Genomic DNA, 27,540 nt, shown 5'->3' on the forward strand with positions numbered 1-27,540 from the left:
GGAAACAAGCAGTTAGATATCTGACACATCAAGTGGGAGCATAGGATCTAACCAGGTTTTCTGTTCTTTTTGAAGCTCCAGGTACCCAGTTTGTTAAACCAACCGTTGGAGTTCCTCAGGTTTTTTCTCAAATGGCCCAGGTGAGACCAGGTACAACCATGCCGGTCCGACCCACTACCAACACTTTCACTACGGTCATTCCGGCCACGCTTACCATCAGGAGCACTGTACCACAGTCCCAGGCACAACAGCAAAGTAAGTCCACTCCCAGCACCTCCACAACTCCTACTTCAACGCAGCCAACAACACTTGGACAGTTAACTGTGCCGCAGCCAGGGCAATCCAGTCAAGCTACTAACCCCAAATTAGGTAAGATCTCCCATGGGAAAGCAGTGGGAACTCAAGTGTTTATAATTTGATTTTCAAATATGTGGCGTAGTGGCTAGAGTATGGGAGTGGGAGTCGTGGGTTCTGTTCCTGACTCTGTCACTGATGCACTGTGTGACTGCGAGCAAGTCACTTAACTGCTCTGTGCCTCAGTTTACCCATCTGTAAAATGGGGATAATCCTTCCATGTATCCCAGATGGGTATGAGAATTAACTAATTTGTGTTTATAAAATGTTTTGAGATACTCAGATGAAAGACCCTAAGAAACGCAGAGTGTTGCTTATTTGTATGTTTTGAAAGATTATATATGAAGCTGTTTTTAAGATTAAGAAGGATACAACGGAAATTAGTCATTCTTTTTTTATCATGTCCAATAATACAAGAATGATGGATTGTTCAAAAGTAGTGGCAAACAACTTTTAGAAAAAATAATAATACTGCTTCTTTCAGCAAGAGGTCCGGACAATGTAATTAAATTTAGGAGGTCAGAATCAAATACTGCAGTGAGATTCAGAAAAGGGGTGTGGATAATTTTTATGACAATCAATAACATATATATAGTTATTCATAGGACAAATCTCATATTTCATGGTGTAAGCTGATCGCTGGAGGGGATCAGAAGGGTGTTGTCCTCCCCCAGCCCTCCTTGTACATCTCTGATGAATCAGGTATTGATCACGGTCAGTCAGGATACCAGAACTGATGGACTAATGGTTTTATGTGGTACAGTAGATGATGGGGAACATGTTGGATCCATGGTCTAATCTGATCTATCAGGATGTAGGACATGATAGATGAGGCGTCTTGCCTGGTGTATCAGATCCTGTGTTCCTAAATTTTTTTTTTTTTTGTCCCTTCTGTTGGCAGTGAGCATTGCAAGCTTTGTGACTGTGAAGAGACCTGGAGTAACTGGAGAGAACAGCAACGAGGTTGCTAAGCTGGTGAACACACTGAATACCATTCCTTCCTTAGGCCAGAGCCCTGGTCCCCTTGTGGTTTCTAATAGCAGCCCTGCACATGGTTCCCAGAGATCCAGTGTTTCAGAGTCATCATCCTCATCGCTGAAAGGTATGGTCTGTGGCAGCCTTCTAGATTCTGCTGTAAGCACAGACTTTTAAAGATGTTCCTAACACTCAGTTTCTGATGCAGAAAACAAGTAACTAAGCATGTTATCTAGATTGCATATTAAAGGGGAAACAGACATGTTAAACAGCTGTACAGTTGAATTTCATGTCTTCATTGCCCTAAAGTTTTTCCTAGTGAGTGTTCTCTATTTATCAAGTGAGTTCCTGATTACTCTTTGTATTTATTGCTGTGTATGTGGTGTTAGTGATGCACATGCTACCATTGTTAGAATTATTATTTACATATCGCCATGGGCATACAGAGCTCTTTACAGACATGCAGAGGGGCAGTTTCTGTGCTGCTACTTCTGCACAGAAGGCACATTTCAGTGGGGCCGAGGCAGAAGTTGGCTGTAAGCCACCTTTTGTACCATCCAGATTCTGAACGTCTGCCCAGGTTTGGAGGTGAGGACAAGGAGTTTGAGCTTGATGTGGATGGGGGCAGGAAGTCAATGAAAGGATACCGGGAGAGTGGAGTGTGATTGGAGTAGTGGGAGAAAATGATTTTAGCTGCAAGATGTTTATCAGGAAGTTCTTAGGACACCAGTGACTGTGTTCTGGGGAATGCTGAGTGTGCAGTGTATCTCCTATGAGCTGTCATAAATCTGCACATTTTCATACCTCTCCTCTCAAGTCCTGTTAGCAGTTAACGTTACTACTCTTGAAATGAATCATTTTCAATAGGGCCAAAAGCTAGGTCCAAGTTTTTATTGAAATGTAGGGGTAGTATCAGATTCCAGTTCTAGCTTATCCAGTTTTTTATTATTTGTTGTTATTATTGTTATTGTTATTACAGTCAGCTCTTCTCCTGTCCCCACATTTGATTTACAAGATGGTGGCCGGAAAGTCTGCCCAAGATGCAATGCCCAATTTCGAGTGACTGAGGCTTTAAGAGGACATATGTGTGTAAGTAACCATTCTGAGACGAAGAATTCATTAGTCACTACTGTTGATTGTATAGGCAATACTGAAGAACAGTGTTCTCCCTCACAGAAGGGGCTTGGGTAGGACAATCTGATGGGGGAATGGAAAATCTGCCACAGGATCTTTAATAACTCCAGGTAGGCAGGACCTCATTTTATATCTTGTTAGAAAGGACTGTCCTTCCACTAGCACTGCCCCTCCTAGCACTAGTCTCACCCAGCCGTACTGACTTGGAGGGAAGAGCATTCACCTTACGACTTCCTGAAGGTTGCTTGATGGACTCCCATCCCAGCTCTCATGAGGACCAGCCTACTTGGCTTGTGCAAACCAATGAGGTCACAGCCCGTGTTGAATGTGTAGTGATATAGGAACTGTCATGTACAATCTAATCATTAGTGTGGCTTTTCTTTTTCCTGAAGTACTGCTGCCCTGAAATGGTTGAATTTCTCAAGAAAGGAAAATCCCTGGAACCTGAACCAAATATTCAGCCTACAAAGCCTCCATCTCCAGAAAAAACTGCAGCTGTTGCTTCACCACCCTCCTCCACACCTATCCCTGCATTGTCTCCACCCACTAAAACTCCAGAGCAAAGTGAAAATGCAGGTGACTCATCCCAGAGCAAACTCATCATGTTGGTAGATGATTTCTACTATGGCAGGGATGGTGGCAAAGTGACTCAGCTTTTGAACTTCCCCAAGGTTCCAACATCCTTCCGGTGTCCACACTGCACCAAGAGGCTAAAGAACAACATACGGTAAGAGGAATGCCACATGCTCCTATAGTGAGTTACTGTGTCAATCAGTTAAGTTCCAAAGCTCCCCTTATAGGGTAGGTAAGTCAGAAACAGAGGCACGGGAGGTGAAATGATTTGCCCATGATCACATGATGAGTCAGTGGCAGAGAGCTGGGAACGGAACCCAGAACTCTTTTGGCTAGAACAGGGTTCCCAAACATTTTTCCTTGAGGCCCTCCTGCAGCTGCAGTAGGCACTGCGGCCCACTATTAGCACCTCTTGCTGCTTTCCAGGAGGTGCAGGGGGTATAACTTGAGCTGTTCAGGGGGCGGCTGAACCTTTCAATTATGCCCTCCCCACCATCAGCATATACAGTTTGATAGTGCTCCCTCCCACCTCACCCACCAGTCAGGTGAGCCATCGTGCCCTCAGAGTGATCAAATGGGAAATCAGGCAAGGGGCTGTCTAGCATGCAGTGTGGCTGCCATGCATCTGCCAGGGAGAGGGCACCATAGAGCGTGCACGGCCCCTTGCCTCAGCAGGGAGCAGGGCCAGCAAAATGGTGAAGGGGCCAGGCAGGTGCCACAGCCAGCCTCCACTGACACCCTCCGCCTCTGCAGCCCACTGAGTGCCTTGAGCTTGTCATCTGGCAGCCTTGCCTCGTCACCCACCCAGCACCTTTGTGTGCTTCACAGGCATCCCCTGCCTGGGAACAGGAAAGAGGCTCGGGAGGGGGTGTCAGTGCTGGACAGAGGCAGGTGCTTGGGTCGGACCCAGCCATTATCTGTGATGGTCATTGTCCAGGAGGAAACAGAGCAGCATTGCTGTGCACTGGTTACTGGGGGAGCTGTGGAGCTGATACTCCAGGAGGCCTGACAGCCATGGATTGTGGGTGTGGTGGCTTGGAGCGGGAACAACCATAAACCCTCCAGCCACCCTGGGAGCTGCCACCTCTCAGGGCCAGCCCCTTCTTGCTCACCGCACCGCGGCTCCACATCGCCTACTGCTACCTGCTGGGGGTGCTGGGCTCCTCTAGCACGGAGCAGGGGCCATCATCGGCTGCCCCTCTGTCACTATCTGCTTCGCAAACTCCAGTGTCCTCTCCAAACTTCACCAATGGCTGTGCCGGTAGACCACCCGGAACTGTCTGGTGGCCCACAGCCCACAGTTTGGGAACCTCTGGGCTAGAATAATATAATCCTGAGTCCTAATCAGAAATTACAGATGTTAAAAGTTCTATTAACTCACCACTAGTCCAGTTCCTAGGAAACCAGTATAGAGTGTTCTCCACTGCTTTGTCCAGTTGAGTTTGAACATGAGAGCTGAAGAGAAGAGAAGAGGTGGAACAGATTGTACAATGCACATTTAGTGTCTTACTGTTACAATAGTATTAAAATTTGACTTTGGGCTGATTATGCTTTGTTATGGCAGATGGAGAATTGTAGTTGTTATCCTCTTGATGCTGCTTCTTCAGTGGGCAGTTAGAGAGCAGAGTCAGATGTATCCTACTGTCCAGGGGCTGAATAAACTGCTGTTGAAACATCTCTGGGCCACAGAGTGAAGAACGTCATGTCCATCTCTCTTTGTTGGAGGGAGCGTTGCCATCATGTCAGGCCTGGTTTTGGTAGGGTTAGTGAGAAGAGAGTATTTTAGTACTATGCCAAAAATGCAGTTATTTTAGTTAGCTATTTGAAAATAAATGTTTTTGTTACTAGTGAAAGCAATGCCAAAAATAACCAATGTAAAAGTGTCTGGCTCACACCATTTCCAGGGTTGATATGAATGTGAATGTTTTTGCATTTATGTTCACATACTCTCTGCTCTCCTTCAGGTTTATGAATCATATGAAACACCATGTTGAACTAGATCAGCAGAATGGGGAAGTAGATGTCCATACTATTTGCCAGCACTGTTACAGGCAGTTCTCCACCCCCTTCCAGCTGCAGTGCCACTTAGAGAACGTTCATAGTCCCTATGAATCAACCAGTAAGTGGTGGTAGCGGGTGGTTTGTTTGTTTATTTCAGGATTTCAGTACAAGTCTCTGGAGGAAGAGGTCTGTCCATTCTGGGACCATGCCATCATGATGCAGTTTGTGATGTGGGGTTACGTGGAATTAAATTATTTTTCATGCCTGCAAAAGTTCAGACTAACTTGTAGTATTAGTCCAAAGCGATTTCATTGTCAAGACCAAAACAATGATAATCAGGTAATGTTTAGGTTCTGATATGAACCTCCTAAAGGAGTGAAATTCTGAGCTGAGGTAGATCCACGGAGCTTTTATTGGGGGCTCATTATATAGTCTTTTGAACAATAAAACAAATCTAGTGCAGGTGAAAGCAGACTGAAGACCTCAGTTTATACACATAAGATGTGTTTCCCCACACCATGCCCACCAGTGCCACCTTGTGAGATGAGAAAGTTCAGGTACTATGCCTTACTCAGTCTCTTGTAACTTTTCAGTTGTCTTAAAACCTGATGACTAGTCATTGTTTATACCTTTCTTTGGACAATGGTAGTCGTTACACATCTTGCATGCATTTTGTGGTTAGTGTATTGCTAAAATATCTGTCACAAAGATTTCAAAACACGCCGAATGTTATGCTTAGTAAAATTCCACTCCTTAAAGTTAGCTTTATTTTATCTGCAAAGCATGATGGGACTGTTGTTTCCACACAAGTCTTAGGTTCTTTCTTTGGTCTATTCTAAATGACAACAGGACACTTGTCCATTAGAAGCTTAGAATCACAGAGGATTAGGGTTGGAAGAGGCCTCAGGAGGTATCTAGTCCAACCCCCTGCTCAAAGCAAGACCAACCCCAACTAAATCATCCCAGCACGGCTTTGTCAAGCCAGCCCTTAAAAACCTCTAACGAAGGAGATTCTACAACCTCCCTAGGTAACCCATTCCAGTGCTTCACAACCCTCCTAGTGAAATAGTTTTTTCTAATATCCAACCTAGACCTCCCCCACTGCAACTTGAGACCATTGCTCCTTGTTCTGTCATCTACCACCACTTAGAACAGCCTAGCACCTTCCTCTTTGGAACCCCCTTCAAGTAGTTGAAGGCTGCTATCAAATCCCCCCTCACTCTTCTCTTCTGCGGACTAAATAAGCCCAATTTCCTCGGGCTCTTCTCATAAGTCATGTGCTCCAGCCCCCTAATAATTTTTGTTGCTCTCTGCTGGACTCTCTCCCATTTGTTCGCATCCTTTCTCTAGTGGGGGGCCCAAAACTGGGCACAGTTCTTCAGATGTGGCCTCATCCATGCCAAATAGAGGGGAATAATCACTTCCCTCAGTCCGCTGACAATGCTCCTACTAATGCAGCCCAGTATGCTGCTAGCATTCTTGGCAACAAGAGTACACAGTAGACTCATATCCAGCTTCTCATCCACTGTAATCCCCAGGTCCTCTTCTGCAGAACTGCTGCCTAGCCACTTGGTCCCTAGTCTGTAGCAGTGCATGGGATTCTTCCGTCCTAAGTGCAGGACTCTGCACTTGTCCTTGTTGAACCTCATCAGATTTCTTTTGGCCCAATCCTCTAATTTGTGTAGGTCCCTCTGTATGCTATCTCTACCCTCCATTTTATCTACCACTCCTCCCAGTAGTGTCATCTACAAACTTCTGAGGGTGCAATCCATGCCATCCTCCAGATCATTAATGAAGATATTGAACAAAACTGGCCCCAGGACTGACCCTTGGGGCATTCCGCTTGATACCGGCTGCCAACTAGACATGGAGCCATTGATCACTACCCGTTGAGCCCGATGATCTAGCCAGCTTTCTATCCACCTTATAGTCCATTCATCCAATCCATACTTGCTGGCAAGAATACTGTGGGAGACCGTATCAAAAGCTTTGCTAAAGTCAAGATATGTCACGTCCACCGCTTTCCTCATAGCCACAGAGCCAGTTATCTCATCACAGAAGGCAGTCAGGTTGGTCAGGCATGACTTGCCCTTGGTGAATCTATGTTGACTGTTCCTGATCACCTTCCTCTCCTCCACGTGCTTCAGTATGGATTCCTTGAAGACCTGTTCCATGATTTTTCCAGAAACTGAGGTGAGGCTGACTGATCTCTAGTTTCCCCGGATTCTCCTTCTCTTTTTTTAAAGATGGGCACTATATTTATTTGCCTTTTTCCAATTGTCTGGGACCTCCCCCAATCGCCATGAGTTTTAAAGATAATGGCCAATGGCTCTGCAATCACATCAGCAAACTCCCTCTGCACCCTTGGATGTATTGCAGCCGGCCCCATGGACTTGTGTATGTCCAATTTTTCTAAATAGTCCTTAACCTGTTCTTTCACCACTGAGGGCTGCTCACCTCCTCCTCATACTGTGCTGCCCAGTGCAACAATCTGGGAGCTGACCTTGTCTGTGAAGACTGAGGCAAAAAAAGCATTGAGAACTTCAGCCTTTTCCACATCATCTGTCACTAGGTTGCCTCCCGCATTCAGTAAGGGTCCCACACTTCGCCGAGCCCTTCTTGTTGCTAACATACCTATAGAAACCCATGTTGTTACCTTTTGACATCCCTTGCTAGCTGCAACTCCAATTGCATGCTTAGCAATATCTTTATACTCTTCCCTAGTCATCTGTCCAAGTTAACACTTATCGTAAGCTCCCTATTTGTGTTTAAACTCACTGGAGACTTCTCTGTTAAGTCAAGCTGGTTGCCTGCCGTATTTGCTATTCTTTCTGCACATCGAGATGGTTTGTTCCTGCGCCCTCAATAAGGCTTCGTTAAAATACAGCCAGCTCTCCTGCACTCCTTTCCCCCTCAGAGTAGTCTTCCAGGGAGTCCTGCCCATCAGTTCCCTGAGGGAGTCAAAGTCTGCTTTTCTGAAGTCCAGGGCCTGTATTCTGCTGCTCTCCTTTCTTCCTTTTGTCAGGATCCTGAACTCGACCATCTCATGGGCACTGCTGCCCAGATTGCCACCCACTTCTACTTCCCCTACCAATTCTTCTCTGTTTGTGAGCAGCAGGTCAAGAGGAGCACGGCCTGTAGTTGGTTCCTCCAGCATTTGCACCAGGAAGTTGTCCCCAACATGCTCCAAAAGCTTTCTGAATTGTCCGTGCACTGCTCTATTGCTGTCCCAGCAGACGTTAGGGAAATTGAAGTCCTTCATGAGAACCAGGGCCTGTGATCTGGAAACTTCTGTTAGTTGTCTGAAGAAAGTCTTGTCTAACTCATTCTCCTGGTCTGGTGGTCTATAGCAGACGCCCACCATGACATCACCCTTGTTGCTGTCACTTCTAAACTTAACCCAAAGACTCTCAACAGACTTTTCTTCAGTTTGATATTGGAGCTCTGAACAATCATACTGCTCCCTTACATATAGTGCAACTGCTCCACCTTTTCTCCCTTGCCTGTCCTTCCTGAACAGTTTTTACCCATCCATGACAGTCCGCCAGTCATGTCAGTTACCCCACCAAGTCTCTGTTATTCTAAGCTTAGTTGTGACCTTCCAAATTCATTTCACATAGGGGTTACCAAATAGACTTCAGATGATGCTTAAACTAATCTGATCAAAAATGTATTTTTGGAAACAGTGCAGCGTTAGCCTGGGCCAAAGGAAATGGATCTTTTCCATGTTCTTTGACGACTCAGTTCTTCTTCAAGTGCTTTCCCTGTGGGTGCTCCACTCCAGGTGATGATGCGTCCCAGTGCCCTTGATCGGAGATGTTTGGTAGCAGTGCCTGGTCAGGGGACACATGCTCAGCTGCTGTCTCGCGGTCTCATTAGAGTCTGCCAGAGTATAGGTCCCACACCCTCCTCAGTTCCTTCTCAACCGTCCTCGACTGAAGACGGGACTCAGGGCAGTGCTGATCCTCTTCCCTGGTCTCTGAAGGAAACAAGTGCAAAGACATAGAAATAGTTGGTAACATCCCAGTTATTTCCCTTCCTTTAGAATAGTTACCTAGTTTAAAAAAAAAACAAAAAAGTTTTCCTCAAGTTTGTCTCCCGTTGAGACATTGTCCCTGGCATTCCTAGTGCAATAATGCCAAGGTCTTCAGGATTTAAGAAATGTGATTCCTGTAAAGACTCTATACCACAATCTGACGGACTGTGTGAAGTGCCTCGGCGAGACAAACGTCCCTGCCAAGTATGTCCATTGTACCAGCCTCAAAACAAGGGCTTGTCATGACAGGGACCTGCGGCTGAAAATGGTCCTGATGGAGAATTCCCTACAGCCACCTATGGAGACGAGCAATAGCACACCCTCTCCCTCATGCTCCCTAGCCAGGTCCGAACCAGTTGGGAGTGTGGCTTCACCCTCTCATGCAAAGAGGCAGGAAGCCCAACTGTCTCCGTCCAGAGACTTTCAAAAGGGTAAAGGGTCTCTTGCGAGATTCTTACCCTCAGTGCTGACAGCGCCGAAGGCAGGCACCTCTGACCATCCCAGCATCTCAGCCATGGAGAGCAGAGGCAGGGACCCTCCCGCAGGGCGCCTACAAATGGCCTGTAGCACCAGGGAAAACAAAACAGAAGTCAGTGCATGCTTCTGAACACAGATCACGCTCAGCAGAATCACAGCCCAGGGAGCAGCAGCAGCAATTCTTAAGTCAAGATGACATCTCAGTGGCCCCTCAGCCTGACTCTCCGTTCCTTGACACACAGCGCTCACTCTTTGACTAGTCACCTGGCTACCTTCACTGACAGTGAGTCTGATATGCAGCAGCAGGCAGAGTTCACCTCACCTGCATCTTGTCCTCCACCGGAACCTTTTGCGTCTTAGGTCACAGCTCACCAGCCTCAGTTTCCCTACTTCGCTGCCTCCCCAGGCCTGTGTGCGGCACCTAACTTCTCTTATCCCATGCCTTGGCCTCAGTGGTACCCTGGCCAGCTCCTGCTGCCACTCGTCTTCATGCTGCTTCCACCAGACCACAAGCTTCTTCTGTGCCTCTATCTCCAGCTTCGTTTACTTCTAGAGCGCCTGAAACCACCCCCCCACCACACACACACTCCCTGAAGAGGTGGGCTATGGACCATACCCTGATTCACTGACCCCTAACTCTCCATCAGCTCCAGATGGAGCCCTCATGCCTCCACCTCCGCAGAATGTGGACGACTTTAAACAATTCCAAGAACTTTTCAGCCAGGACATCCCTTTAGAGAAGGTCCCTTTAGAGGAGGTCCAGGAGACACAACACAGACTCCTCAAAATCCTCCAACCCTCTGCGCCCTCAAAGATCGCGCTCCCCATAAATGAAGCACTCCTAGAACCAGCTGATACCCTCTGACAGACTCCAACCTCTATCCCACCAACTTGCAAAAAGGCTGAACATAAATATTATGTTCCTGCTAAGGACATAGACTTCTTATTTTCCTGTCCACAACCGAATTCTGTTGTAGTGAACGCAGCGACACACAGGACGAAACAGACGCACTACCGGCCCACCTCGCAAGACAAGGACCTCAAACGCCTTGACCTCTTGGGCCACAAGGTCTATACCTCCTCCACTCTACAATTCAGAATTGCAAACTATTCCGCCCTACTTGTAAGCTACGATACTACAACAGCTCTTCTCCCACTAGGGCAACTCATCAATAGACCTCTTTGGCACAATCCAGAATGGCAAATGCCACCTATTTTGCTCCAGAGTGGGATTTGGGACTGCATCCCTAGGAGACGCTTTCCTCATCCTGTGGAACAACTCTCTCATGTACTCCTTTCTACCGATCCCTCTGATATGCAGGGTTCTACACAAGATCAGAAATAAGACCCGGGTCATACTTATTGCCCTGGCTTGGCCGAGACAGGCATGCTCCACATGTCCATCTGTCCTCCACAGACTCTCCCCAACAGACCAGATCTGCTTTCTCAGGAGAAAGGCCAGCTTCTTCACCCGCAGCTCCAGAAACTCCACCTGACGGCATGATTCCAGATCCACGACCTAGCCTGGTCTGAGCAAGTCCGATATGTCCTGCTGCATAGTAGAAAAGACTCCACTTGTAAGACTTACCTGCAAAAGTGGAAACGCTTCTGGTGCTCCCATAAACACTTGACATCCCATACCGGGACCCTCCTTAACATCCTAGACTACCTTTCAAAACTAAAACAGGACAGGCTCTCGCTCAGCTCCATCAGAGCCCTCATCACCTTCCATGATTTGCTCTACGGATATTCACTCTTTTCCCAACCCACAATAAAATGCTTTCTCACGGAACTGCAAAATCTCTACCCTGAGATTTATCCATCGGCAGCTGCCTGGAATCTCAACCTAGTTCTTTGTGGTCTTATGAAACCTCCCTTCGAGTCCTTAGCTACCTCATCTCTTCTCCATATGTCTATGAAGGTAGCTTTCTTGGTTGCTATAACATCAGCAAGGAGAGTAGGGGAAATATGCGCCCTGATGGCCTACCCTCCCTACACAACCTTCTCTAAAGATAGTTACTCTGTGATTCCACCCTTAATTTCTCCTTAAGGTAGTGTCCACCTTCCACCTTTACCGACCGATATACTTACCTGCATTCTATCCCAAACCTCATAAGACTCCGCACAAAGCGACTCTACATATCCTCACCATCAGACGAGCAATCGCCTTTTATCTAGACAGGACTGAACCATTTTGTAAGTCCCTGCGGCTATTTGTCTCCACTACCAAGAGATTGAAGGACGCGGCTATCTCTAAGCAACGCCTTTCCAAGTGGATCTCTGACTGCATCAGAACCTGTTACCATATTCAGAATTCCCAACCACCCGAAAGCATCAGAACTCACTCTACTCGAGCTATGTCAACATACATTGCCTTCCTCCATAGTGTACCTATTCCTGATACCTGTAAGGTGGCCACATGGACATCTGAACACACATTTACCAAACATTATGCTATCACGCAGGATACCACGGCAGACACCGTAGTAGGCCACACAGTACTGTCTGCAGTTATCACTGCTGCAACTCCATGTCCCACCAGCCATGGTGGGTACTGCTTCACATTCACCTGGAGTGGAGCACCCATAGGGACAGTACTCGAAGAAGAAGAGAAGGTTACTCATCTTGCAGTAACTGAGGTGTCCTTGTGAATGCTCCACTCCCTGCCCCCCTCCTCTCTACTTTGGAGTACTATTCTGACTTCTCCACGGTAGAGAAGGAACTGAGGGGGGTGCGGGACGTGCACACTCGGGCAGACTCTAACGAGACCGCAAGACAGCAGCTGAGCACGTCCTGACCAGGCACTGCTACGAAAGATCTCTGATCAACGGCGCCGGGACCCACCATCACCTGGAGTGGAGCATCCACAGATACACACATCTCAAAGAACCTCAGTTACTGCAAGGTGAGTAACCTTCTCTTATACTCCCTGTTCAGTTGGTATTGGTGATGCCTTCCGGAAGATGCTGAGAATAGATAGAATAGATAGATTGATTGATTTAAATCACATGCCCCAGATCCAAGAGGAGAGAACCAGTAATATTTTGCTTCATTTAAAGGGATGATATTATCTGTTTTCGAAGTCATTCACTGCAACCTTTGTATAGTGGGGGTTTTAACTGTTACTTTGCTTTTCTTCCCTGTTACAGCGAAGTGCAAGATTTGTGAATGGGCATTTGAGAGTGAGCCAATGTTCTTGCAGCATATGAAGGATACCCACAAGCCTGGAGAAATGCCCTACGTTTGTCAGGTATTACATACATTTTAAACTCTGTGTTTTAGGCTGTTTCTATGAAGTCCAGGAGGAGATCTGGAACTTTCCAACAAATCACTTAAGTAGGTGATTAGTTCCATTGGAGCTGGTGCTGAGGGAGCAGACACTAGTAGTTTGCGTTGAGGGACTGGAGATGGGTTCCTTGTCAGGAAATAAAAGCTGTCACTCTAGAGGAGAAGATAAGGCTCTGTCATTAACTCATTACATCCCTAGTTGCTGTCTAAGCCTGAGATCAGTGCTTGCATCCACTCTCAAGATGCTACCCTCCATAAATTGGCCCCACTACTGCCTGTCCAATGGGAGAAAGAGAAGAATAAGAAACTTATAAAATGTAACCTCTTTCAGTGTGACATAGGGCCTGAGTGAATTGTTCTATCTGACATACTGTGACTTGCTTTTCAGTAACTATATTATTCCTGATTGCGCAGGTATTCCCTCTCTTCTTTTTAGATTGGATGGATAGTGTCATTAACCGCTAATTTTATAACCATCTGAAAGAACAGAATTCTCAGGAGAGATCTGTTCTCATAACTATTAATTTTAAGAGTATGTAATCTCTTTAAAAAATCTAAGTGGCTTTTTTTGTATTCTTTGTGTGTATCCCCCAGTAAACCCTGATGTTCCCCCCGACGCCTCAAGATATCTCTCTCTTCTTGTAGCCCTGTATTCCGAGTGGTGAAGACTGCATAAGTTTTACTTCCTTCCAGAGCTCATTACTCCTGAGGTGCTCAGGAACCATGGTTATGGTTGCCATATAAGAATCTACTTAGATTGACTAACCTCATTTTTAACTGAGAGAGATCATTTACTATTAGGTCTCACTTCCTGTTAAATCTCCCTTTCTGCTTACTTCAGATAAGCCCTGGTTCATTCAGTAACTTAAAGGGGGTGTAGATTAGCAGCTGCTTAGATACTTCAGTGAAAGTAACTATATACTATAGTGATAGATGTGATATAAATTCCTAGATTACTTCCATGTTAATTGTTTGTATTTGTCCATCCCCAGGTCTGTCAATATCGTTCGTCACTTTACTCTGAAGTGGATAGCCATTTCCGAATGATCCACGAGGACACACGGCACCTGCTCTGTCCTTATTGCCTGAAAGTCTTTAAGAATGGCAATGCCTTCCAGCAGCATTTCATGAGGCATCAGGTAACCCAAGTACGGACTTAGATTTACAATCTTTGCAAAGTTTTGGTTAAAATGGTTCATTTTTCACAGAGACTTCACTGGGAGTGGAGCACATGCTTAAAGCTGAATCAGGGCCTGAAACTGGTGTTTGCGCTCCCTTCATCAGACAGACACACACACATACACACACACAAACATGATAACTGGACAGATATTGGACTAAATAGGGATTGCCTCTTACCCCAGCTATAATTAGCACAAATAACTATTTAATGTGAGAAATCATGTGTTTTCCCTGTTGGTATTTGTTTCCAAGTTGTAATTAACAAAGATTGTTGGGGGGTGATATCAGCCTTTTATCCTTCTGGGTGAAAAGTTCACATTCCAGAAAATAAATTCCATCCGACAGGCCACGTTTTTTATAGCTGTTGGGAAGCTCTATTTCCATATCTGTTGCCTAGAATGGTGACCTCTTTTAAGTGTGAGTAGTTCTAAGTTCTAAATTATGTAAAGTTAGTGCTTTTGGCAAGTGGCAGATTGACAAACCAAGCCCTTAGTTTACCCACAGAACAGGTATAGGATGTAGGCAGTGGAAAGGCAAGCAGCTTCCACGTGCTGCTCTGCCAGTGTGCCTCAGCCGTGACTTGGAGAAAACCCCCTCTAGGAGAAAGAGAAGAGTTCATTTTTCTTGATCCTGCAGTTGTTGGTGCCTCTGCTGATAAAGAGACCAATTCATTGACCCAAGGCCAGAAGGGACCACTATGGCCTTCCAGCCAGACCCCCTACACAGCGCAGGCCGCAGAATCTCACCCACCCACTCCTGTAACAAACCCTTAACCTATGTCTGAGTTATTGAAGTCCTCAAATCGTGGTTTAAAGACCTCAAGGTGCAGAGAATCCTCCAGCAAGTGACCCATGCCCCATGCTGCAGAGGAAGGCGAAAAACTTCCAGGGCCTCTGCCAATCTTCCCTGGAGGAAAATTCCTTCCCAACCCCAAATATGGCGATCAGTTAAACCCTGGGCATGTGGGCAAGACTCACCAGCCAGCACCCAGGAAAGAATTCTCTGTAGTAACTCAGATCCCAACCCATCTAACATCCCATCACAGACCATTGGTCATATTTACCTGCTAATAATTGCCAGGGTGAAGGTGATTTTATGATGTGGACACTTTACCCACTGGAAATTGAACAAAGTAACTACTTCTAATACAGCATTTTCAAATGTCACCTAAACTTGGCTGGACTTGAGATCAAGGGAATAAAAAGAAGAGAAGCCATTGTTTTGGTTTCTTTAAATAAATAAAATAAACCACCCAAGAACTTTCTCTTTTTGCTTCCACTCTCCAAAATTAAATATATTTCATTTTTATTTTGCTTTAGAAGAAGAGTGTTTATCACTGTAACAAGTGTCGTCTGCAATTCCTATTTGCCAAGGATAAAATTGAACACAAGCTGCAGCACCACAAAACTTTCCGAAAGCCCAAACAGTTAGAAGGACTGAAACCTGGAACCAAGGTAAGGGATCCAAGCTAGACAGCAGCCCTCACTCCTCCTCCTCCATTTTCTCAGAAGTATATCAACACCCTCAATATGTACCTCCTAAAAATTCCAACAGCATTTTTCTACCAGTTTTTACTAGATGCCATAAAACAGGTGTTTGCAGAATGCAGGTCACTTCAAATCTACACCTGTTGGAACAGACTGATTCCACCTGCCATTCCATGTTAAATTGAGCAGACCATTGCAAAGCTGAGGAGCAGAGATCAGAAGTGGAGCAGCACGTGTCTTAAGATATGCAAAGCTGAGGTGTAGCCTGTATCTGTCATTTGCTGCAGGTTACAATTAGAGCATCTAGAGGACAGCCGCGGACGGTGCCAGTATCTTCGAATGATGCGCCACAGGGCACCTTGCAGGAAGCCACTCCACTGACGACTTCCTCGGACCCCCAGCCCATCTTCCTGTACCCACCCGTCCAGAGGAACATCCAGAAGAGAGCAGTCAGGAAAATGTCAGAACTTCTTGCTAAGTTTCAAATTAAAAGGTTGTTAAAGAAAATGCAGTCAGCTATGTTATGCCACCATTGATGGCAGACTGCTCCTCGGCACTGTGCAGTTTCGGCTTGTTCACTGCCAGGAAGAACTATCATGCCAGGAGAAGCCAGCTTTCCACAAGACCAGGATTAAGTCAAATTATTAAAATAGTTTTGTTTTTTTTTAATTTTCTCTTTTGTGGGCTTTTCCCTGTAGAGAGCCCAGAGGAGCCTCTCTCTTTCTCTTCCCCCTCTAATCCTGTCTTCCTTAGAGGTTCCACACTGCAGCCTTAATTTTTCTGGTTAGGGCAGTCCACTGCATTTGAGTACATGGCATAAAAGTGATTCCTTAATGAGGTGTCACAAATGGGGAAACTAAAGCCTAACACTAAGACGATTTATATAGCTAGGGCTGAAAGTATAGGTCAGAGGAGATTATTTTGACTGCATTTTTTTTCTGGAAGTTTGCCTCTGCCAATGACAGTCTTCATGGTTTGCTGATTAGCTTTATCTTTTGTGTCTGAGAGGGTTTGTAGTAACAGGAATTGTAACTCCACGAGGTATCTGTACAGCTACTGATGAGAATGTCCCCTTTCATCTGCAGGAGTGTCCTGGGGAGGCAGACGTGCTTGGAGTGCAGCTTCGAAATCCCAGATTTCCCAAACCACTTTCCTACCTACGTCCACTGTTCGCTGTGTCGTTATAGCACTTGCTGCTCCAGAGCATATGCCAACCATATGATCAAGTAGGTGTAAAAGGACTCTCTAGAAAAGCAAACCTTTCTAATACACTGGAACCTCACCCCACCCCTTTTGATTGTCATTCTCTTTTACTGGGGTATCAGTAAGTTCCAGTTCACTAGAAGTGGGTTATAGAGCAGTGTCCATGTGGTTTGTATCAACGCAGAGGGTAATAATGGGTTTCTTTATACACCTGTCTAAATGAGATGAGAGAACAGTTGAGGGCAAATGCTGGATAAGGATTAATCTCAGTGGATTTCAGCTCACATAAGGGACGTACACACACACACATGCACCCCAACACCTTTTAATTTGCCAGCCACCTCAAAATATCCCATCTAACTTTTGCAGCTGCCCTCCCCATTCAGAATCAGGATTTGGTGATCCTGCTCTAGACCATTGGCCCTAAATACCTCTCCAAGTTCTTAAGCATCAGTGACCTGTGGCAAATAACACATTACTATGTGAGAACTGTCATTAACTGCCCTCATGTGCAAATCGCTGAGAGGTGTGGGTTTCAGAGCAGAGATGTTGCTGTCTTGCTCCTAAAACAGGTTCCAGTATATAGTTAATTGAAAGATGTAGTTAATCTGTTATCTTGTGATCAAAAATGAGTTCATGCTACATTTACACAAGCCTACAGATCCTAGAAAACGACAGATGCAGCACAGTTGCCCCCAGAACCAGGGTCAAGCAGTTTAATCAGGGATAGGAATCCCATTCCCCTGAAACCTTAATTGAAAGATAGGGACACTTGCAACAGAGTGATTCTAAAATAGGTTCAGATTTCTCTGAATAAGTGTGCCTGATTTTTTGTCTAGCTTAAATATGCAGAGTAATCCTGAGCCTCTAATAAATATCCTTGTTTTTTATCTTGCAGCAACCACGTTCCTCGGAAGAGTCCAAAATACTTGGCCTTGTTTAAAAACTATACTGCCTGGTAATGCCAAACTTGATTACATCTTATTTTAATTTCCTAACCATCTAAAGTGATTTATTTTCTGATCTTCTGACTCTGTCATCTTCTGTAATTATCCGCTTTCTCAAGAAGATCCAATATTTTTTTTTTCTGTAATAGCAAAAAAGTGTTTAAACAGAGCACAAGATCCTGGGTCATATTTTACCCTCAATAACCTACAACTCCTAAGGACTTCTTAGGGCAGGTCTACACTGCAGCCCGGATCAATGCTCTGAGATCGATCCACCAGCAGTCGATTTAGCGAGTCACTAGACTCGACAGCAGATCGCTCTCCAGTTGACCCCTGTACTCTGCCCCTGACGAGAAGAGTACGTAAGTCAATGAGAGAGTTTCTCCCATCCAACCCCCCACAGTGTAGATCCCACAGTAATTCGACCTAAGGTATGTCAACTCCAGCTATGTTATTCACATAGCTGAAGTTGATTAGCATAGATTGACTTACCGTGGTAGTATAGACATACCCTTAGTGTGAGCTAACTTCATGTGGCACATAATGGGAAATGCACTTATGCAGTTGAAGGCAGAATTTGGTCATAGGAACGTAAGAATGGCCTACTAGGTCAGATCAATGATCTATCCCGGACCAGTATCCTGTCTTCCAATAGTGGCCAGTGCCAGAAGCTTCAGAAGGAGAGAACAGAACAAGGCACTGAGTGATCCACACCCTGTCATCCAGTCCCAACTTCTTTTAGGACAGCCAGAGCATGAGATTGCATCCTTGACCCTCTTAGTTAATAGCCATCGATGGATCTATCCTCCAGGAACTTTATCTAATTCTTTTTTTAATCCAGTTATACTTTTGGCCTTTACAAAATCCCCTGGCAATGACTTCCCCAGGTTGACTGTGTGGTGTGTGAAGAAGTACTTCCTTATGCTTGTTTTAAACCTGCTGCCTATTACTGACCCCTGGTTCTTGTCTGATGAGGTGAATAACACGTCCTTATTTGCTTTCTCCACACCATTCATGATTTTCTAAACCTCTATCATATCTCCCCTCAGTTGTCTCTTTTCCAAGCTGAACAGTCCCGTCTTTTTAATTTCTCCTCATATGGAAGCTGTTCCATCCCCCTAATAATTTTTGTTGCCCTTCTGTGTACTTTTTCCAATTCTAATCTGTCTTTTTTGAGATGGGATGATAACTGCACGCAATATTCAAAGTATGGGCATACCATGTTTTTATATATGGTAGTATTATGATATTTTTTGTCTTATTATCTGTCTTTTTCCTGATGGTTCCCAACATTCTGTTTTTTGACTGGTGCACATTGAACAGATGTTTTCAGAGAATTATCCACGATAACTCCAAGATTGCTTTCTTGTGTGGTAACAGCTAATTTAGACACCATCATTTTGTATGTGTACTTGGAATTATGTCTTCCAGTGTGCATTACTTTGCATTTATCAACATTGAATATCATCTGCCATTTTGTTGCCTAGTCACCCAGTTTTATGAGATCCCTTTATAACTCTTTGCCGTCTGCTTTGGACTAAACTGTCTGGAGTAATTTTGTATCATCTGAAAACTTTGCCAACTCACTGTTATTACCTTCTTTTCCTAATCATTTATGACTGTTAAAAAGCACTAGTTCCAGTCTAGATCTTTGGGGTGCCCTGCTGTTTACCTTTCTCCACTGTGAAAACTGATAATTTAGTCCTACTCTTTGTTTTCTATCTTTTAACCAGTCACTGATCCAGGAGAGGAACTTGCCTCTTTTTTTCCCATGACTACTTACTTTGCTTAAGAGCCTTTGATGAGGGACCTTGTCAAAACTTTCTGAAAGTTGACGTATGCTATGTGCACTAGGTCACCCTGGTCCATATGTTTGTTGACCTCCTCAAAGAATTCTAATAGATTAGTGAGACATGATTTCCCTTTACAAAAGCTGTGTTGGGTCTTACCCAACGTATCGTGTTCATCTGTGTGTCTAATAATTCTGTTCTTTACTGTAGTTTCGACCACTTTGCTGGTACTGAAGTTAGGCTTACCAGACTGTAATTGCCAGGATTGCCTCTGGAGCCTTTTTCAAAAATTGGCATCACATTAGCTCTCTGCCACTCATCTGGCACAGAGGCTGATTTAAATGATAGGTTACATATCCCAGTTAGTAGTTCTGCAATTTCATGTTTGAGTTCTCTCAGAAATCTGGTCCTGGTGACTTATTGCTGTATAAAGTATCAGTTTGTTCCAAAACTTCCTCTACTGACACCTCAATCTGAGACAGTTCCTCAGATTTGTCATCTTAAAAAAAAAATGACTCAAGTGTGGGTATTTTCCTTACATCCTCTCCAGTGAAGACCGATGCAAAGAATTTGTTTAGCTTCTCCTCAATGACCTCGTCTTCCTTGAGTGCTCCTTTAGCACCTCAGTTGTCCAGTGGCCCTGCTGATTGTTTGGCCAGCTTCCTGCTTGTGATGTACTTTTTTTTTTTTTTTTTAACTTTTAGTTCTTGTCTTTTACTGTTGCTCTTCAAATTCTTTTTTGACCTGCCTAATTATGCTTGCCCAGAATGTATGTTCCTTTTTTCTTCACTAGGATTTGACCTTTAGTTTTTAAAAGATGTCTTTTTGTCTTTAATTGCCTCTTTTACTCTGTCGTTTAGCCATGGTAGCTTTTTTCTTGTCCTCTCACTTTTTTTTGGGAGCGAGGATACATTTAGTTTGAGCCTCTATTATGGTGTTTTGTTGTTTGGTTTTTTTAAATTCCATGCAGCTTGCACACATTTCACTTTTGTGACTGTTTCTTTTAATTTCCGTTTAACTAACCTCCTCAATTTTATGTTGTTCCCCTTTTTGAAGTTAAGTGCTACTGTAGTGAGTTTCTTAGGTATTTTCTCCCCTATAAGGATACTACATTTAATTACACTGTGGTCGCTATTACCAAGTGGTTCAATTGTATTGACCTCTTGGAACAGATCTTGTGCTCCACTTAAAACTAAATCAAGAATTGCCTCTCCCCTTGTGGGTTCCAGGACTAGCTGCTCCAAGAAGCAGTCAGTAATGGTGTCTGGAAATTTTATCTCTTCATCCCATCCCGAGGTGACATGTACCCAGTCAATAAGGAGGTAATATTAATGGGGGATTTCAACTAAGATTTCTGGTTTTATAGCCTCTTTAGTCTCCATGAGAACTTTCCTTATCTCTTTATTAATGGTTGCTGCTTTATATGAAATGCATATATTTGTTGTGATGTTGGTGTTCTTAAACACTCCTTTTCTCTTCCCCCTCCTAGTGGGGTAAAGTTGGCTTGTGCCTCCTGTCTTTTTGCAACATCTGAAGGTGATGCAATGGCCAAGCATCTGGTCTTCAACCCATCACATGAGTTCAGTAACATCATTTTCCGAGGTAAGAGTTTGAGATGAAGCAGAAATGTCACATTATACTGTAGTGTAATAGTAATGGTGGGCATAATACAATTATTTATAGACCATGAGCCAGATGCTTTCCTGGTATATCTATTTGGGATTAGTTTGGCCTAGTGTTTCTCTAGCTTTCCATGCTATTTATATGTAAAACATAGAGTAGATTCATAGATTAGGTCAGAAGGAACCATTGTGATCAGCTACTTTGACCTGCTGTATAACCCAGGCCATGGGACATGTAGGTAGATGTTTAGTGTTGTGGACCCTTCATAACAGAATGAGAGAGTTTGTCTGTTCTGGAGGTTTGGGGGGTTGGTTTAATATCTCCTTTCCTTTTTTGCATATAGTCACAGCTGTATTGCTGTGGGACTCATCCAGGGGCTGCATGAATGTTAGTAAGTTATTCTTCCTCTGAGAGACTGTTGAACCAGTGAGAGGCTAAGACTCATTGTACTGCTGCTGAAGTTACAATTTTGGATGGGGCTTAAAACTTGTATCCTAGACGTTTATCATTAAATATCCCTATTACATTTTGCTAAAGGAAGGTGTTACCTCCAATGGCCTGGGCAAATTCCAATTTACTGGCCTATATCCGGCCTAACTATATTTATCCTGTGACTTCAAATGAATGCAGTATTTCTCTGCTGGTTTTAGTGTCATTGTGCATTGTTAGCTGCTGTGCATCAACCCAGAGGTGGCTGCGTTTCAGTGTTGGATACAGTGATTACTCTATGGGTATGAAATTATGCATATAAAGTGTTTGCAAATTGTGTTGAGATCCTTCAGGATGACTGGCGCTGTAGAGGTACAAGATCATCATCCTAGAAAAATGTTTTTTGTTGTTTGTCTTTGATGTTTGCAAACTAACCTCCAAATATTTCGTTTTTCAGGGCCCACTTGGATTTCACATTCAAGGTAAACCGTCTGACATCTCTGATCTGCCAAATACTCTTCTAGTTTTTGTTCCCTGTTTTTGTTTTTCTTGTTTTAAGCTGGTTCTTTGTGTTCTCTCCCTTCAAGGCACAGCCAGCCCCATGACGGAAGCATGAAGAATATATACTCCACCTATCCCCCAAGTAAAGCTGCTACTGTGAAATCAAAGCCTTCGTTACCTGAGAAGGATGAGTTGGAGCCTGAAGCCGTGCCAGAGGCATATAAGAGACCTATAGTTAGTCAAGAGGAAGAGTGCTTAAATATTGATGATCAAGAAGAAGAACAGCCAGCAAAAGAGCCCGAACCTGTAAGCAAAAAGGAACAACTGTCCGTGAAAAAGCTTCGTGTCGTATTGTTTGCTTTGTGCTGCAACACTGAACAGGCAGCAGAGCACTTCAGGAATCCTCAGAGGCGTATCAGGCGCTGGCTGCGGAGGTTTCAAGCTTTCCAAGAAGACAACTTAGCATCTTTGTCAGAGGGCAAGTACCTCAGCTTAGAGGCTGAAGAGAAGCTAGCAGAGTGGGTCCTCACACAAAGAGAGCAACAGCTGCCGGTGAATGAGGAAACTCTCTTTCAGAAGGCAACCAAGATTGGCCGGTCCCTTGAGGGGGGCTTCAAGATCTCCTACGAATGGGCAGTGAGGTTCATGCTCAGGCACAACCTCAGCATGCACACTCGCAGAGCGGTGGCTCACCCTCTCCCCAAAGACGTAGACGAAAATGCCAGCTGCTTCATTGAGTTTGTGCAGCGGCAGATCCACACCCAGGACCTGCCGCTCTCTATGATCGCAGCCATTGATGAGATCTCTCTTTTCCTTGATGTGGAGGTATTGAGCAGCGACGACAGGAAAGAGAATGCGTTGCAGACAGTGGGGACCGGGGAGCCCTGGTGTGATGTTGTCCTCGCTATCTTAGCTGATGGCAGCATTCTGCCAACGCTAGTGTTCTACAGGGGTCACGTAGAGCAGCCTGCCAACGTGCCGGAGTCTATTATATTGGAAGCAAAGGAGAATGGGTACAGCGATGACGAAATCATGGAGTTGTGGTCTTCTAGAGTGTGGCAGAAGCACACGGAGTGCCAGAACAGCAAGGGCATGCTGGTGCTGGATTGCCACCGAACACATCTGTCTGAAGAGGTACTTTCCTTACTGAATGCATCCAGTACTCTGCCAGCCGTAGTCCCTGCTGGCTGCAGCTCCAAAATCCAACCTCTGGATGTGTGCATAAAAAGGACTGTGAAAAACTTCTTGCATAAAAAGTGGAAAGAGCAAGCCAAGGAAATGGCGGACTCCACATGTGACTCGGACATTCTCCTCCAGCTGGTTTTATGCTGGCTGGCGGAGGTTCTGGAAGTCATTGGCGACTGTCCTGAACTCGTGCAGCAGTCCTTCCTGGTGGCTAGTGTGCTGCCTGGCCCCGATGGCACGGCCAACTCTCCCACACGCAATGCTGACATGCAGGAGGAGCTGATCGCCTCTCTGGAGGAGCAGCTGAAGCTGAGCGATGAGCTGCAGGATGAAGAAGTTGGATTCCAGGATAGAACCCGTGCCGAAGAATCTACAGACCCAGAAATCCTCCACCAGCTTTTTGAAGGGGAAAGCGAGACTGAATCCTTCTATGGCTTTGAAGATGCTGATTTGGATCTGATGGAAATCTGAGCACTAATCTGAGAATCATGATCCAGAAAGGGTTATTTTTTAAATAAATGTTGGATGAGACCATTACACTTCCCTGTGGATTTGTGGGATTAGGAAATTTGTAGGTGATCACTCAGATTAATAGCCATTTATGCTGTTCATTTATAAGTTTTTGTGCTTTTTTTTTTTTTTTTTTTTAAAAAGAAATCACTGTGTTGGTATTTTCTGACGCTATATTGTGGGTGAATATTTTTTGCGTTTTCTTTACCTCACTGTATCATAGTTTTCTGTTTTATTGTGCAAAAATGTTTTGAATTATACTACATCGTCAATGTGACCATTTATAAAGAAAGGAAAAAAATATGTAGCTAATGAACCAGTATATAAATCTTTTGGTTGTCTTAACACAGATTTTTTTTTTTTTTTTTTAAACACTTGACCCAGAGATTTAGGTTTCTGTAGTAACTTTAGATATGAATTATTGCTTTAATGTGTGAAACCTTCTATTATTGGCCATTGAGATTTGGGTTTTTGTTTCTTTTTTAAAAAAGGAAAAAAGAAGAGCAATGACTTTGCTTGTGAATCTTGACAGGGGGTAAAACACAAGCGATAGAATTTTGCCTGTTCAATGCCAGCAACGGTTCTTAGGAGCCATTAGTATTTGAACTGGGGTTGAACTGAGATCTATATTTAGGGAGTTAGGTGCAGTGTTAAAGCCAGCCTCTCATTTTTGAGTAGACTTCATGACAACTGGAGGACACTGTGTGTGATGGTTTCATTCCTCCACCCAAGAAACCATCTGACACCCACCCACCTTGCTCCAAAGAATTACTGACAGAGGGTACATGATGGAAGAGACAAGCCAAGCCTGTCTTGATCTTCCTGTACAATAGATGGGAGCTAAAACTATATGGACCATTAAACAACCTTTTTGAACTACTAGTAGTTGATAAACCTGCTTTAACCAGTGGCATCAGACACTACGTTCCTTAGAATTAGAAAATCTGATTTCATGAAACAAACTGTGATGTGCACAAAAGGAAGATGTTTGTTTTTATTTTTCACTGCCAGCTTAAATTTTTCTACAATTTGCATGTTTGAGGGTTTTTTAATTGTATGTATTATGGTATAAACTGAAAGCATTTTGACATACAAAAATCAGAAGCACCTGCACCTTTCTGTTTCCATAGAGGTTTTTGAGAACCTTCCCTATTACCCAAGGAAAGCAGGAGGCAGCATGTGCAGACCTGTAAATGGTTCATCTTTAAAGTGTACATAAGTGGAACATTTAATAAAACCAGGGAAATGGATTTATAAACATGTGTTTTTATTATGGAGAAGTATTTAACTCTTGTAAATTTGATAGAAAAGTACATATTATCCTAAATTAATTCTCTTGCTCCTCTGAACTCTGCAAAAAATGTGACGCTGATGAAGTTTTTGTTTTACATGACCAATTCCTGATTTGATTCAATTTGTACATAAATCCCCTGCTTGGGAAGGGACTCAGTAGCTTACTGTGTCTGGAAAAAAGCCAGAGATGGGATAGTAATGAAATGGGTTTACATTTACAGGCTTAGAGCCTGATTCTGCCCTCAGTTGTACCTTGCAACCCTCCACAAAATCAATGCAACTTTAGTGTTTTGGCTCCTAATTGCCTTATATTAACTAAAGTAGGTTAAGTATGACAGCCTGTTGTCCTGAGGGTTTTTTTAAAGAAAAGTCTGAAAAGCATAAATCATACATATTTATAGTCTATTGTAAAAACATTCATTGTATTTCATCTTTATTTGGCAATCTCTACATTCTTAAACAGCTTAAAGTTTTTAAGTTGTTTACCTCATAGATGCTGGTAAATGGACCCTATTTAAATAAAACTTAAGCAGCAGTCATGAATTATAATTACAAGGGTAAATCAGTTGCAAAGAGATGGCCCAGTTTAAGCAAACTATTCAGTATTTTAGCTACATGTAGCTGCATTCTTTACTATCCTCCTAATGTATTAATTGGATAGACACACGACCTGCGATCCCAAAAAAGTGGAGGCATCTCATCTAAGCGCTTGTACGTGTCTTAAGGCCATGTGTGCTATGGGCAGTTTTTTGTATGATGTTCATACCAAGTTGTATCCTACTGTCTCTCCTACTATTATGATGAGGCCCTTTGATTACAGAACTCTTAAAATTCCTAATTTCAAATGGTTTTAGTTCATTCAGTGTTGAGGTGAGGTTCTCTTTCAAGGGCTTCATCCATATCTTTTTAGAATTTGATGTTAGCAGGACCTCTTGTTAGACCAGTGAATGGTAAGAGCTGTAAAACAATCATTTGTGAAAGTATAAATGTGTCAGACCATCTATTTAACTGAATGAACTGGTATTTTAATTCTTTAGAGGTCATATCTTTGTTTCTTAAGACACCTATAAGCTAAAGAGCAAAAGTTGTTTGTTTTTACTATTTACGAAGGTCAGTAAAGCATTAGGCCTGATACCAGAGCACAGGCTGAGAATTAGCAATTCAAGTTCTAATCCTGGCTCTGCGCTGATATTATGTAGCCCTGGCCAAGTCACTGGAGTCTGGAGTTAGGCATCCAAATCCCTGCTCAACTTTAGGCACCTAAGTTTGAAAACTTTATATCCTTAACCTCTTGGTGTCAAGTTTTTCCAATCTGCACCATGGAGAAGATATTCCTCACAGGACATTGGACTACTTAATGTTTTAAGTACAAGCCTGCTCATAAAACACTCATTTGTGAGTAGTCTTTGCAAGTCTAATTTTCCTGCGTAGTGCTTAAATATGGGGACAAGAGGCACACTAGTCAACACGGTCATATTGATTTTTTTTCCCCCCCTCCAGAATTACTTGTGAGGAAAGGTTTGGAGCTCTGTGTTATTTAGCTGGTGTAGTTTAGCACTTGCTCCATATGGTGTTAATAAAAATTGTGTTTTCATTGCACCTGGTATTAGGTAAAAACCTTTAGCTCACCTTTTAATCCATCATGATACAAATTCACGATCCTGTTTCTCCAACAGTTGTTGGTATTCCAGGCTGTAGGGGCTGCCCATGTTGTTTGAGTGGTTGTCACACCTCCTGAGTATGCACCTCTACTAAATGATGGTTTTTCTGAAATGCATTTCTGTTCAGCTTCAAGGTAAATTGAGAGATTGTTGAGGCCTACAACCAGATAGCTCTTAGTTTTGTGAGACTTAGTCATTCCACATCATCCCAAACTGCTTGATGCTACACTAAAGCTTTGCAGAGTGCTTACTTAAGTTGTGAAACTGAGCACATGGGAAGCAGACTGCATCTCAAAACAGTTATTTTCCTAAGTGTCAGTTTTTATTAATTCTTCAGCTATTAGCATGTAACAGGCTGTATAAATGCAATGCTGGCCTAGTAATAAGATCTCTTTACAGCTGCTAAACTCTTGTGGAGTATGGTGGGCAGGAAGGGGAGAACACTGCCCTTTTGGGTCAGAATGACCAGCCTTGGGAATAAGTGATGTAACAGTGACGTTTTGCCCTGTATCACCTCATGGTGTTAAATCATGTTATTGAATTGCCAGATACTGGAATAGGATATCAAACCTAGTTCCATAGTAAATAAGCAGGAAACGCTGGAGGTCAGCAGCTCCAGAGCAAAACAGATGAGGTAACATAGATGAATTAACACAGTTATAAACAATCTGAAATGAAGAGGGTTCCTGTTGCAAACGCAGATGAACTTGGCAGGTAAGTATTATTTTCACATACATTACAATAACATGAAGCCTTTGTCTTCAGCATGTCTATCTACATTTAAGCACAGACCCTCTACAATTTAAATGTCCTGCTCAGCCAGTAAAGGAATCTATAGAGCAAACTTTAGTCGCCCTCCATGAACCTTGCTGCCAGTCACTGAAAGGACAG

General features: G+C 43.8%; 1 protein-coding gene across 6 annotated transcripts in view; it reads left to right on the plus strand.

Annotated features, from left to right (window-relative positions):
* Positions 1–24,953, plus strand: part of POGZ (pogo transposable element derived with ZNF domain) — a 73,041-nt gene extending 48,088 nt beyond the window's left edge. For 2 of the 6 annotated variants that reach the window (XM_050929790.1, XM_050929793.1), the window contains 14 exons: positions 76–369; positions 1,256–1,456; positions 2,309–2,418; positions 2,856–3,190; positions 5,001–5,155; positions 12,700–12,800; positions 13,831–13,986; positions 15,340–15,474; positions 15,795–15,967; positions 16,593–16,733; positions 17,609–17,668; positions 20,937–21,049; positions 21,957–21,981; positions 22,087–24,953. In XM_050929790.1, the coding sequence (XP_050785747.1) occupies positions 76–369; positions 1,256–1,456; positions 2,309–2,418; positions 2,856–3,190; positions 5,001–5,155; positions 12,700–12,800; positions 13,831–13,986; positions 15,340–15,474; positions 15,795–15,967; positions 16,593–16,733; positions 17,609–17,668; positions 20,937–21,049; positions 21,957–21,981; positions 22,087–23,656 (3,569 nt within the window). In that variant the 3' untranslated portion in view covers positions 23,657–24,953. The remainder of the gene's footprint in view (positions 1–75; positions 370–1,255; positions 1,457–2,308; positions 2,419–2,855; positions 3,191–5,000; positions 5,156–12,699; positions 12,801–13,830; positions 13,987–15,339; positions 15,475–15,794; positions 15,968–16,592; positions 16,734–17,608; positions 17,669–20,936; positions 21,050–21,956; positions 21,982–22,086) is intronic. The other 4 variants (XM_050929791.1, XM_050929794.1, XM_050929792.1 and 1 more) reach the window with 3 other exon arrangements.
* The last annotated feature ends 2,587 nt before the right edge of the window (positions 24,954–27,540 follow it).

The sequence above is a fragment of the Gopherus flavomarginatus genome, chromosome 20, assembly GCF_025201925.1.
Source record: "Gopherus flavomarginatus isolate rGopFla2 chromosome 20, rGopFla2.mat.asm, whole genome shotgun sequence".
NCBI lineage: Eukaryota > Metazoa > Chordata > Testudines > Testudinidae > Gopherus > Gopherus flavomarginatus.